Source organism: Octopus bimaculoides, chromosome 4 (genome assembly GCF_001194135.2).
Source record: "Octopus bimaculoides isolate UCB-OBI-ISO-001 chromosome 4, ASM119413v2, whole genome shotgun sequence".
Lineage (NCBI taxonomy): Eukaryota > Metazoa > Mollusca > Cephalopoda > Octopoda > Octopodidae > Octopus > Octopus bimaculoides.
In genome coordinates, this window is record NC_068984.1 from 140,709,291 (window position 1) to 140,723,908 (window position 14,618).

At 38.3% G+C, this 14,618-nt stretch overlaps 1 protein-coding gene across 9 annotated transcripts in view; it reads right to left on the bottom strand.

Annotated features, from left to right (window-relative positions):
- LOC106877933 (uncharacterized) overlaps nt 1–14,618 on the bottom strand; it is a 229,994-nt gene that overhangs the window by 30,038 nt on the left and 185,338 nt on the right. For 8 of the 9 annotated variants that reach the window (XM_052967535.1, XM_052967536.1, XM_052967537.1 and 5 more), the window contains 4 exons: nt 12,537–12,765; nt 9,828–10,009; nt 4,531–4,599; nt 2,120–2,789 (listed from right to left, as the gene is read on the bottom strand). In XM_052967535.1, the coding sequence (XP_052823495.1) occupies nt 2,120–2,789; nt 4,531–4,599; nt 9,828–10,009; nt 12,537–12,765 (1,150 nt within the window). The remainder of the gene's footprint in view (nt 1–2,119; nt 2,790–4,530; nt 4,600–9,827; nt 10,010–12,536; nt 12,766–14,618) is intronic. The other variant, XM_052967538.1, reaches the window with a different exon arrangement.

The window sequence follows — 14,618 nt, forward strand, 5'->3', positions numbered from 1 at the left end:
TACCTTTAAAAGAGATTCCGAATATGCAAAAATATTAACAGAATCCAATTTCATCTTTATTACATTTCACTTATGATTTTTAGACTTTTTAAAGGGAGAGTGAGGATGGGAAAGTACTGACGTTTCGAAGAGAGAGAAAAATACAAACAATACACTTATTTCAGGCTCATCTTTACAGAGCCATTTTTTATTCCCTGTTTATTCTAGGTCATACGGGGGTGATTGTATATTCAGAATCTCTCATATGTAAATTGTAGGAATACGAAAATTTATTTACTGAAAAATTGCCGGGGGGGGGGGAGAAATTCATTGCATGCCCAACCCCGGAAGTCACCGCACGCCACTGATATATATATATATATGTATATATATATATATACACACACATGTATTGATTTCTGGTAGGGACATTGAATTTTGTTTTGCAACCATATCAAGCTACCAAGTGTATTAAAGGTTTAGAAGTCAAAACTGTGTTGAACTTTCTGTGTTAGCAGTGTGATGCAATCACTTATAAATTTATATCTCTACAGATTTTGTATAGAAATTAGAGCCACCCTGGAATATTATGACATTTTGTATACCAATATGTCAATGTAACTAATGCAATCAAAGATAGAAAAGTAGGAAATGGGTGTCATCATCATCATCATCATCGTCGTTTAACGTCCGCTTTCCATGCTAGCATGGGTTGGACGATTTGACTGAGGACTGGTGAAACCAGATGGCTACACCAGGCTCCAATCTGATTTGGCAGAGTTTCTACGGCTGGATGCCCTTCCTAACGCCAACCACTCAGAGAGTGTAGTGGGTGCTTTTATGTGTCACCTGCACGAAGGCCAGTCAGGTTGTACTGGCAACAGCCACGCTCAAGATGGTGCATTTTATGTGCCACCTGCACAGGAGCCAGTCCAGGGGCAAACACCGCTAAATACTGTTTGTGGATAATTAATGGATTAGATGTGGTCTGAAGAAAGGGCAAGAACTCCCGAGATTTGTATATACATCCATTACCTATTTTTCTATCTTTGATTTCCTTGTTTCCATAGATGTATTCGTATCCAAAATGTAACTTTCAGCGCTGGTTTCAAATTCTATAGAAAATCTGTCACCACCTATCTCTCCCTGGCTCTTCGCTACCATCTCATTTATATTCTGATCCACATTCCTTGTGAGTATGCCCTGACAATTTGCCACCATCTCTCCTGCTCTCTAACTCTCTTCCACCCTCTCTCCCTCTGACTAGTTAACCATGTATCTTCTCTGGAGCAACATACCTGTTCCTGGCCTCAAGCTTGATCTCTCTGTCTCTCTCTCTCTCTCTCTCTCTCTCTCTCTCTCTGACTGAGCCTTCATGTATCTCCTCTACAGCAAGGCACCTGTTTCTGTCTCTCTGTCACATTCTAACCTTCCATCATCTGGCACAAGATCATCTCCTCCAATGTCCCATCCCCTCTCAAAGGATCAAGCCTGCTACATGGGATGTTGGTACTTGTGCCCATCTTGGATGAGAATACATGATGGAGATGAGTACTAACATATCATGTGGCATGCTTGATAACTACTGAGAATTCTTTGCATGAAACCAATGGTAGACTTCTCAACAAACAAATAACGTGTGTGTGTGTGTGTGTGTATGAGTGTGTGTATATATATATATATATATGCATGTATGTGTGTGTGTGTGTGTCTGTCTTCATATGATAATTGTAAAAGAGTGTCATTGTCATACAAGCAGTGTAATTCCTTTCCAATATTCCATGAAACATGTCTGGCCACAGGAAGATATTACCTTGCTTGGAAATAGATAATTGTTGGCAACAGGAAGAGCAACCAGCTGAAGAAAAATCTGCATCGAATAAACTCTGTCCACCCCATGTAAGCATGGAAAAGTGGACATCAAATGATGATGAAACCCTGCAAGTGAGAGGTGTGAACTGAGCAAGTCACATGACTAAACCTGTAATTAAAAGCAAGTCTTAAACTTAACTCACCAACAAACTGCTACGACAAATGCATACCCAAATACCTTTGAACCCAACCCCAAACCCTCATACATACAAAGATAGAATCAGATTGAAAATAAAATTTGAACTACTGTGGTGAAGATACAACTTACCTGGTGGTGGTGGAGGAGCTGGTTTACGCTTTTTATAAGGACTAGCGTACATATCATTTGCAGTTTTTTGTATATGTATACCAGATAAGGTTTTGCTTAACTGGACACTTCTCTTGGATTGTGGTACCTCATGAATTTCTGCAACATTCAATGATCTTTGTGTAATGTGTTTATCATTGTTGCTCTCCATGTATGTGATAGAATCAGTTCCAATCTTGTTGATTTCAGACTGCGTGTGAAGATGGGGTGGTTGAGAGTGAAGTTGTGGTTGTTGTTGTTTTACATTGGGTGGGCTCTGAGGAGAAGGATAAAACTGGTGTGCATCAGGGGAAGGAGGAGTGATATAGCTGCCAGTTGCAGAAGCTGGTTCAATACGACCACTCGATTGCGAACTGGATCTTGAGTCATAAGCTGGCTGGTTACTGTAACCCAAAGTGTGGCCTGTGTTTTGGAAAGTCTCACCTTGGGAAGAGCTGGAGCCAGGCCGTGGTAACGTGTTTGATGCATAGCTCTGAACTGAATTAGCAACACCAACAGGCACTGTGGATGTTGGTGGCGGTGGTGCAGGCTTGCTCTTGGTAGATTTCTTTGGCTTCTTCATGTAATTTTCAAGGCTCTCTGTGACAGGCGAAAACATTGAGGAAGGCCGCTGTTTACCTGAGTTTCCCGACTGGGAAAAATAAAAATGATAAACCAAACGTAAGATTATTTGAAGAATTCAAAAATGGCTCATTTGTGTCATATTGCAAGTATTGAAACACAGTGGTTGTATTTGCAGTGATTCCAGTACTTCAAGACAGAGCAGCCAAATTTTCTATAAATCATACTTTGAGTTTTAAAATAAATTGTAGGACATGTTGGATAATCTAGTCATACATACTTTGAATAAAATGAAGTGGTCACGGTTGGAATGTTTTTGATTCTAAGTGACCTAAATCAGAACCAATCTGTAGTTAAATAACAGCAACAAAGCTGTTGATTAGTGATTGAATCTAAATCGCTAAACATCAGCCAACGAAAGAGCTTTTATCATGATTACTTAAAGAAAAACAAAAACAAAATTGTGGCAGTCTCTCAGTTACGATGATGAGGGTTTCAGTTGATTCAATGAACAGAGCATGAAATTAACATAGAAGTGGCTGAGCACTCCATAGTCATGTGTACCCTTCATGTAGTTCTTGAGGAGATTCACTGTGATACAAAATGTGACAAGGCTGGCCCTTTGAAATACAGGTATGACTCATTTCTTTTGCCAGGTAGGTGAACTGGAACAATGTGAAATTAAGTGTCTTGCTTAAGGGCACAATGCACAGCTGGGAATCGAACTCATGACCTTGCAATCAAGAGTTGCATTCCCTAATCACTAAGCAACACACCTTCACTAATAAATACTTAACCTGTTAGGAAATAGCAACCAAGTTTCCAGCATCTGAAAGAGAAGACATACATCTTTTCTACTCTAGGTACAAGGCCCGAAATCTTGGGGGAGGAGGCCAGCCAATTAGATCAACCCCGGTACACAACTGGTATTTAATTTATCGAACTCAATACTTTGACTTTGAAAAAAAAAAAGCCATGAATATTGACAATGGTCATAAGATGGATTATTGGCTGAATTGATTTATAAAGATCCATTCTAAACAGAATGAATATGAAGGTGTAAAGTTGAAGAACCATATTTGTTTAAAAACGTTATATAAAGGGTCAAATCATATTAAGAAACAATAATACCAGGGTCTATGTCAAATGTTTAGAAAACAATAAGGTGTATATGAGATTATAATATTTAAATAAATTGATTAGACACTGTTAGATATAAATTTCAATTTTGTAACTTTGATAATCTGCATTATAGAAGATATGCTTGAAGAAAGAAGCTGGAATATCACTAAAAAGAAATTGGAGAACTCTTACCAAAAATCTAAGTAAAATATTTTATTCTAATTGAAATAGTTTGTTGATCATTGATGGGATTGAACCTACATTCTATGAATGAGAGTAAGTTTACTATTTTTTGAATAACTGGTAACATGACCCCATGTTTACTTTAAGTAGAGTTTTAACACTTTATCAGTAGAAATATCTATTTGAAAAATCTACACAAAGTGGCAACTATATAACTAAGATCTACTCAAAGTGTTATGGAGTGAAAAGTGGTAAATGAGAAGTGAAAATTTGCATAAACCAAGAAATGTCTTGAAATGCAGACTAAGTGATAAATGTGTGATAAAAATGTACACGACGCAGTGAACTATGTGTGCTAAATGTTAATACAAAATCGTGAATGTGATAAGTGTATGTGTCACAAATCTTTGTAAGGTGGTAAAAAGATTGATGTGGAAAAAATAACGGCAGAGTTACACAGAAGTAAATGACAAAGCCAAAAAGTGGTAAACTATTTCATAGCATACAAAAAAGGAAGTCATCCAGTTTTCGATAGTATCAGCCAGTTCGCTGAAAGAAGTTGGTGATAATGAGCGCTAAAAGAAAGAGAAAAATCAAGAGGTCTCTGTTAAGATTTTCAGAATAGAAACGTATTATTAGTTATGAATCAATATCTAAGTTGTCAGCTTACTTCTATCTTCATATTTTGACAAGAGGCAGGAACATTTTTGTTTTTCTATAAATTAGCGAGAATAGAGTTGGCAATAGTTGTGATCACGATAAGGTTCATTTCTCCTTTCCAGACAAGAGGGATTGATACGGTTTATGAGACACTGAGGGAATTTGCAGGTGAGAAGAACTGGGAGAAGTATTTTATGTGGGAGATGGGATATAATAGAGATGGTGAGAGGATAAATGGATGGGTATACCAGAGTGGACATCCAGCAAATTCAGAAGACCAGAGATCACTGTAACAATACTAGATGAGGCCGTTGTAGTTCAGATGAGGCTGTTGTATTTGTTGTAGTTCAGAAATTACTGTAGGGCCAACAGGAGAGGCTGACAGAAGAAACAATGGGCCAAAGGGTGAAATGTTAATATGCCATGGACGATCTTCTTTCAGATGTAATGTAAGATCTGTGTGTGTGTGTGTGTGTGTAGGGACACTGTCCCCAATATGTGAACCGTGCATCTCACTGGAGCAGGTCTGAAGTAGTTTCCAAGCCTGAAGAGGAAACCAGTACCAAGCAGCAGCGTATGTTGAAGCAGAGACAGAAGAGGAGGTAAAGATGGGACAAAGCACATCAATGGAATAAGTGGTTAAAGTCTGTCAGTAAATTCCTGCCAGTCAGTCAAATGGGTTTCCTTTAGATATCATCAAAGATCCTTACATTCAGTAGTTTACAAATTCTGAAGAATTTAGAATATATTTTTCTTTACAGTTTCTTCTTTTAACCTTTTAACACCAAAATTAGCAATATTCATTAAAAAGATATATTTGTTAGTCTTTTTGTTTTTCGGTTTATGAAAGAGGTATGTCAAGTGTGGAAAAATTAAATTTTGTCAGATATTTTTTTATTGATGCTAATCACTGGGACTGTGGACATACTAGGACACTGCCTTCAAGAACTTTGAGTTGATTTTACACTGATAAAATGTACGCACACATAACTGTAAGATCAACAAACTAAAATGAAGAACTCAATATTAGTTTTAACATTTTTTCATGCTGTAATAAATTTATAAATTTGTAATAATCAATAGATCTATTGGGTTATCCCATAAACGATGGGTTTTTTTTAATTGCGTGAACTAAAAGTTGGAAGTGGACAGGATAAACTGCTTGCATCAACTTGCTATAAAAGAGCTGACCCCCTTTGGAAGAATTTGAACTCAAAATGTAGTGGATACAACCAAAGTCATTTTGTCTAGTAGTTCTACCATTTAAAAAATTTTAATCTTTTCATGGCCCTTTGCAAAGCCTCTGAGACTTTATTGAGGGATTGAGGTAGGAAGGGAGATATTTTCAAAGCAGAGACTCGGCTTGAATACTTGGATTCTTTTGCCAAAAACAGCAAAGGTGTCAGGGGTGATGGATTAAATCTACTATTCAAGTAGGCCATGCTGGGATTTGAACTCAGAATACAAAGAGACAGCACAAATACCATAAGGAATCATCACTTGCAATGCTGTAATGTTTCCATTGGTGCACTGTCTTAAGCCGGTGAAGGTGCATAGTTTAGTTAGTGTGTTTGGCTTATGATCATGAAGTCGGGGGTTCTATTCCAAGTGGCACCTTGTATCCTTAAGCAAGGCACTTTATTTTACATTGCTCCAGTTTACTCAGCTGGCAAAAAAAGTGAGTAGTAGCAATTGCGAATCCCAACATTATTACAAAATGCAGCATAAAAGCTGGTCTTTACATGATTTGAACCCAGAACTTAGACACACAAAACTAAATACCTTTACATATTTAACATTTCATCATTTGCACCATTCCTCAACAACAGCAACCACTACGGCATTCCTTAATATCCTGTCGCAGGAGGGATAGTGTAAGTATGTAAGCAATGCAGACAAACAAACAGGAGAAATACTAGAAACAAGAGTGTCTAAAAAAAAAATCAATGGAGAGAGAGAGAGAGAGAGAGAGAAAAAGAGAGAGATAGAGAGAGAGAGAGAAAGAGAGAGAGAGTATAAAGAAACAATTGTTGAAATATGTTATGGCAGTTGTAAGACATAATTACAATGTTGAGATAATAATATCACACACACACAATGTGTGTCATTGTATTTTAGAAAAATTCTACATTGTATTGTCCCCTCTGTGTTCGGCCCTGCGTGGCCTACTAAAGAAATCTATCATGGACATGATAGTTATGGCTATGAAGTTAGGGTTGAGGTATGCTTTGTACTGTATAATACCCTGAGCAAGTAAGTGTCTGTGGAAGCTTCAGAGCAATCCAAACTTTGTCAATGAAATAGGGGAACCAGAAACTGTGTGAATGGATTATAATTGTTCTTGGGATGGCTGACTTTGATCTGTCACCTGTAATTCAAAATTCAATAGCTCAGCTCTCTCTCTCTCTCTGACACACACACACACACACGGTAATGCTGAGCCTGTCTAACCCTTTAGCATTTAAACCGGCCATATTCGGCCAAAAGTATTCTGCCTCTTTTATGTTCAAACTGGCCAGATCTGGTCTCTCACACCAACCCTACAATATTGTTTTAAAGATTAACAGCTACCTCATCGAAATCTCATAGCTACAAGATAATGCATGATTAGTTCAAAACGATGTGGATGAAAAAGCATTAATTTTGGCAGAATAATGTGAACACTAAAGGGCTAAACATACTGATTTCTTTATTGCCCACAAGGGGTTAAACATAGAGGGGACAAACAAAGACAAACAGAGGTATTAAGTCGATTACATCGACCACAGTGTGTAACTGGTACTTATTTAATTGACCCCAAAAGGATGAAAGGCAAAGTCAACCTTGGTGGAATTTGAACTCAGAACATGATGGTAGATGAAATACCACTAAGCATTTCGTCCGGCGTACAAACGATTCTGCCAGCTCACTGCCTTCCTGCTTCAATATATTAAGGGTACAATATTTAGCCCCTTACATTAAGAATCAAGAGAGTTCATCATGTGTGTGTGTGTGTGTGTGCAAGCGTGTATACACTGCAAAGTTATCAACAAGACTGAATCTGTGATTTAAAGGGCAAACTCTGTTGAATCTGTTCAATATCTATTATTGTTTTGTTTGCTTATCTTTTTTTTTTTTTACATCTTAGGGGATGTACAGGATTAAGTTATTATTTTTTGGGTCAGTTTTGTTTTTGATTTTTGGTTGGTGCTTTTTTGTTTTGACCTGGATTGGAATTTGTCCTGTTGAGTATCCATATGAAATGTCTGGGCAGATTTTTTGGGCTATATGTTTGTCAAATCTGCCCAGTGATTATATTAGAGATAAAACTATTTGTAATACGAGAAGGTTTTTCTATTTATTTAGAATGTCTGTCTGCCTGTCTGTATGTATGTATAAATGTGTGTGTGTGTGTGTGTGTGTGTGTGTGTGTGTGTGTGTGTGTGTGTGTGTGTGTGAATAAGTAAATAGATTTGTTTGTTTAATAGTGAGTATTTAATTGCTCAATCAACTGAACTAGCCACAGTTTGCATTTAAGTTGTTTTATATTCTCCAGAGATGAGTATCTTTCATCCTTTCATTACTGTATTTTTAATGTAGTCCACTGCTTAATTATTTTCAAAGATAATTGAGATGTAAGAATGCGAAAAGATTCAATAGAACAATTAAGTTTCTCACTCATTGGTAAATGAAATTAGTGTTTTGAACACAAAGTGTTCAGAAAGAAAAAAAATTATGATGAAAGATTTAAAACTGAATATGAACGTCTTAAAAAATTGTATCTTATGACCAGAAGTGGTCTTGGCATTGAAAACGTTGCTATAAATGTTCACACCATTTAGGGTGCAGCCACCCATCCACCCAACTGCAAATAACTATTGATACACAAAAGAATTAACAACATGGTATAACACAACCAACCTTGGATGATCTCAGGACACTGTGCCTTACAATGGACTGAGATATCTGGCATTTTGCTGTTCTCAAGAAGATCTGGCCATCACAGTAAAATTATTAATGTTCACCTCTCATGCCAGTACCATGTAACAAAGCACTTGTGCTGATGCCTTGTAAAATTTACCCACACTGGCATCACATAAAAAGCACCCGACATGCCCTGTAAAGTGGTTTGTGTCAGGAAGGGCATCCAGCTGTAGAAACCAAGCCAAAGCAGACTGAAACCTGGGTCCAGCTAGTCAGCTCTGGTCAAACCATCCAATCCATGCCTGCATCAAAAACATGTTAAATGATAATGGTGATGGCCTTTGGCCTCTTTTGGGTGCCTTTAACAGAGTTCACTCTATTGCAAATATTGGGTCAGGAATCTGGTCTGAAAATAAATTCAGCCCTCCCTTCCTTCCTTTTGCCAGTGCTGGAGGCCTTAAAAACTGTTGGTTGCATTGCCTCTCTTCTTTTGACTAATTTACATAAAACATAAAACTGAAACACCATACAAGAAAATAGAAAATACAAGAAAAAGATCCCTTCTTAAGCCAAAGCTAAAACTTTATGAATGGATTAGGAAATTAACCCTTTCAAATGACAAATGTTTGTAAATTACAAATAATTTTGAAAATCAGAATCTGTAGGGATTTAGCATGATAACTTGTTGCCTGAAGCGCAAGTGACAACAGTACCTTCCCCACCCTCACACTTGAACAAAGGACTGATATGTCGAATTCTACCCACCTTACAGAAATTGAACTTAAACACTTATAGGAATTTTTACCAACACACAATCACTTCCTGAAATTCCATATTCTACATTATTAAGTTTGTGTTTGGAACCTTATTTTAAAAGTTTTTACATAAAATTATGACAGAAGGGTTTAACCCTTTTGTTACCATATTTATTGTGAGATGCTTTGTGTTTCTTTCAAGTAATTTTAAATCTGACAAAGAATTTAGTAAAATAACTTGGTTATCATTAAGCTGGTGTTAGGAACATAAATTGTGATTAAGGTTTAGTGGAAGATTTTAATTCAAAACTTTTGAAAACAAGACATTTGTACTACAGAGCCAAGGGCAGTTTCAGCCAGGTTGGTATCAAAGGGTTAATGGAAGAAATACACCGTCATAGAAACAACCAGAGGTGGCATCAGGAAGATTGATATGAGAAGGATTAAGAAATAAAATAAGTGGAAAACAGGGGTCAAATACTTACTGATTTGTCCTTTTTGTCTTTTCTTAAGAAAGAGAAGAAGCCTTTCTTTCTATGAGAATCTCTTGGGGGTGGCATGTGGATGTAGTTTTTTGATGGTCCCTGGCTTTGGTTTGACTTTGTTGGGTCTGCAATCCAACTGGTTGCAGACAGATCTGGCACAGACATGTAATGATCAGTTGATGCTGAAAATTATAAAGAATGGTAAAGCTATTGGACACTGGCAGTAAATAGGGAGTTGCAGACTTGTGGATGTTGGAGACTATGACAAAAGAGTAGAAGATGACAATGATGATGGGTGATTTATTATGATAATGGTCTTGATGAAGGTAATGACAATAGCTGTCACAGACGATGATGATATTCTCGTTAACGGTAGCGATACTCTGATAATTATGATAATGACAGTAAAGTGGAAGTCATTAGGGAATTATACAGAAGTTCTCTTGGTATTTGTTGTACTGAGGTCAACGTTTCCCTTCAACCTGTTGGGGGGTCAATGAAATAATCCCAGATGGTGGACTGGCAGAATTAAAAGAGTTTCAGAATGTCTTGCACTTTCTGTTCTAGGTCTTTACATTTTGAGAGCAACACCAGTGATGTCATTGTGCCAAGCTGTATCAGTCTTAAAAATGGCAGCCTTTCTCTTGGACAATTTCAGTGACTGACTTGGAGAAAAGAGACTTGCATGCAAAAATTATTGCCAGGCTTCTACTCACCTCATGCTGACATATACAGTAGGGTGGAGTGAAAATAAAAAATTGGGGAAATTGAAAATGCCTGAGGCCTAAAATCTTGCTATATACTATTACTAGAAAAATGCTTAAATTTTCGCTTAGATCAGTCAAGAGCATTTACTCCCTCAAACAACACAAACTCCGCTATTGTATAAAATTTACAAAAATTTGCCATTTTCAGCGTTTAGGTGGCTTGAGGGAGTAAATACCCTTGATTGATCTCAGCAAATATTTAGCATTTTTCTAGTAATTAAATATAACAATATTTTATCTCTCAGGCATTTTCAATTTTTACAATTTTTAAAAATGTTCACTCCACCCTAATATACAGACAGCTACAAAGTCAAGTCTGAATCATTTAGAGCTCAACTCTATAATGATAGTAATGGATCTAATATTGGTAATGATTGTAGCATAAATATAAAAGGATTATTAAGGTGACGACCACAGTAACATCAATACTGATAATAACTGATAATTATGATAATACTCCAATATTTATAATTATGATGGCACTTTAACGATGAGATCCTAAGTGATAAAAAATAACAGTATGGCAGTATCTCTTTTGGTAATACTCTTTTACTCTTTTATATTCTTTTACTTGTTTCAGTCATTTGACTGCGGCCATGCTGGAGCACCGCCTTTAGTCGAGCAAATCGACTCCAGGACTTATTCTTTGTAAGCCTAGTACTTATTTTATTGGTCTCTTTTTGCTGAACCGCTAAGTTACAGGGACTTAAACACACCACCATCGGTTGTCAAGCAATGTTGGGCAGGGACAAACAGACACACAAACATATACACACACATACATACGCATATATACGACGGGCTTCTTTTCAGTTTCCGTCTACCAAATCCACTCACAAAGCTTTGGTCGGCCCGAGGCTGTAGTAGAAGACACTTGCCCAAGGTGCCACGCAGTGGGACTGAACCCGGAACCATGTGGTTTGTAAGCAAGCTACTTACCACACAACCACTCCTATGCCTAATGGTGATGATTTAATAATGTCGGTATAAATAATGCTGATGACAGAGAATAAAGGTGACGAACTGGCAGATCTGTTGGCACACTGGGCAAAATGCTTGGCAGCATTATGTCCTTCTTTGTGTTATGAGTTCAAATTCCATCGAGATTGACCTTACCTTTCATCCTTTCAGGGTTAATAAAATAAGTAGCACTAGGGTCCATGTAATCAGCTCATCTCCTCCCCCAAACTGCTGGCCCTGGCTCAAAATTTGAATCCATTATTGATAGAAGTAATCTTAATAATGAAGATCAGGAATGTCATTAAGACAGCGCTGTAGGGGTCTGGCTTAACCCTGCCTGGGATTTGAAACCAAATCCATTGGCTTGTTGCTTGTCAAAACGAGCAGGAAATCCTCCACACTAGATGACTGATGAGGAAACACTCCAGCCCCTAGGACCTGTACTGGTCAAGGAAAGGTCAGCCCTTTGTTTAAGGTTTGACCTACATTACTGACCATAGCCTATATAACAGAGAGAATTTTCTATCTCTTCTTCTGATGTGTCAACTATGACCAAGGAACAACACCAGCTCTTTTATGTCAGCCAGACCAAGGAGCAACACCCACTTTTGCATCAGCCTTAACCAAGAGCAGCACTTCCTTTCATCCTTCACTTCATATGCTGAAAGAGGCTTTTGGCCGTAAGAAAGGTGATACCGCCTTTATCCTTTCTCCCTTTCTAGTCAGCACTATGACTACCTTACTCTTTCCCTCTCTACAGACAGACCACCTTTTTCTACATATCAACTACTAACCAGCGAGTCATCCTTGTCGTCACTATCACTAGAATTGCTGCCGTCTCTGTAACAACCTGTCAGGTAAATGAATAAATATATGTAAGGCTGGAGAGTACATCAGCCGAAACAATGTGTTAACAACAAACAAGATGAGAACAAATATCCATCAAATGTAAATAATGTAAACAATGTAAATAATAAATTACCTTTGTGAACAAGATTGAGCTCATGCTGTTGAAGACCTAATTCTTGGAGTGTATATTTGAGATTTATCACAGATCCAGGTTTGTCTGGACGTTGCAACACAAATACATTTGGGTCGAGGTTCTTCTCTTCACACACGCTCTGGTGCAACTCGTGCAAGGGATGGTTAGCGCTCATCCTGCGCACCACTTTCTGAGCATGTGGCAAGTTTATGGTCAGTCGATACGTCATCTGAAAATAGCAGTAAAATGACTTGTTAAAAAAAACATCATCATTATTAATTTATACATAATCTCATCAATGTTTTAATGCCCACTGTCCCACGGGTCAGACAAAACTGCTGAAGCAGGTTTTCCTATGGTCAACAACCCTCACCAGTTTCCAAGCAAAGTAATATTTTCTCCAAGTTATATATAATTAATGAAGTGCCCAGACATACTTTTAAAGAGGATTATAAACAGATGACCTGTTTTATGAATAGAGGCTTCTGTTTCCAGTCAGGAGAATTCATAACTGTGCAACAAGCTTATCCCAGTTTCTGTCTACCAAACTCACAAGTGGTATAACAGAAGGCACCAACTGTGTACACACAGTGAACACTCCCTAATCCACATGATTTCCAAAGAGAACTTCTCAACCACACAACTATGAGTGTGTGTGTGTGTATGTGTGAGGAGGGGGTATAACATCCATGCTTAAGCGGGGATAAATATTACTTCTCGGTAATGAAGGTGGGTATCAGAAGAATCAGCATCATAGATAAAGGCAAGAAGTGGGTGAAGTGATGATGGCAAAATTCAAGCTTGGGGTACACCAAATTTGATAGACTGTGGCTCTGAGGAAGCTCTATCTATACACAAAGTGATGGTGGGATTTGACTGGAAGCAAATGATCTCTGGGGATGAGATGAGCTGGAAGGAAAGGGCTGACCAGAACAGAAAGGGGGAGAGAGGAAGTGAGGAAAGCAAGACCCGGGTTGTCCTCTTTCAACCTTCTGCAGTCGCTGTGAATGGATATCAGTGGAGCAAGCTAGCAGGATTGATAGTAGCAGCTGCTAACATTAGGTGATACGGGTAGGACGTGTTCTGACTTAGCACAGCTGGACAGTCAACGAGAAGCAGATGAACTGTATCTCATTTCCTTGCATTACAGTTCCCTCATACCACATGATCAAAGAGATGAGACAGGAAAAGAGCCCCGAGGCAAACAGTTTTGCTAGGAGTTCACTTATTGGTTTTAGTAAGTATTGTGTCTCTTAATGTAAACCCATAACAACCTAACTGTCTTTAGATATTAACAAGCACTAGAGTGTTGATAATACTGGTTCTAAATTTTGGCACAAGGCCAGCAAGTTCAAGGTGGGGGTATAATTTGATTACATTGGCCACCAATGTTCAACTGGTACTTATTTTATCGATTCCCTCCCCAGAAAAGGATGAAAGGCAAAGTTGACCACACTGGAAATTGAACTCAGGACATAAAGATAGATGAAATGACGCTAAGCATTTCGCCCGGCTTGCTAATGGTTCTTCTAGTTTACCACCTTCAATGGTGTTGTTAATATTGGCAAAAATCTTTGATGGGGGTGTTCCAGCATGGCCACACAGTACAACGAAAAAGAAACTGGTAAAACAATATACATACATATATGCACAATACAGGTAGACACAAACATGCACATAGACAGACAGACAGACACAGGTATGAGGAGACACACATTTAGCATCTGTGCAAGAAGGAAAACAAAAGCCACACCAGAAACAACAGAAAACTAACATCATCATCATCATCATCATCATCGTTTAACGTCCGCTTTCCATGCTAGCATGGGTTGGACGATTTGACTGAGGACTGGTGAAACCGGATGGCAACACCAGGCTCCAGTCTGATTTGGCAGAGTTTCTACAGCTGGATGCCCTTCCTAACGCCAACCACTCAGAGAGTGTAGTGGGTGCTTTTACGTGTCACCCGCACGAAAACGGCCACGCTCGAAATGGTGTCTTTTATGTGCCACCCGCACAAGCCAGTCCAGGGGCACTGGCAACGATCTCGCTCGAAAATCCTACAGGAGCCAGTCAGGCGGT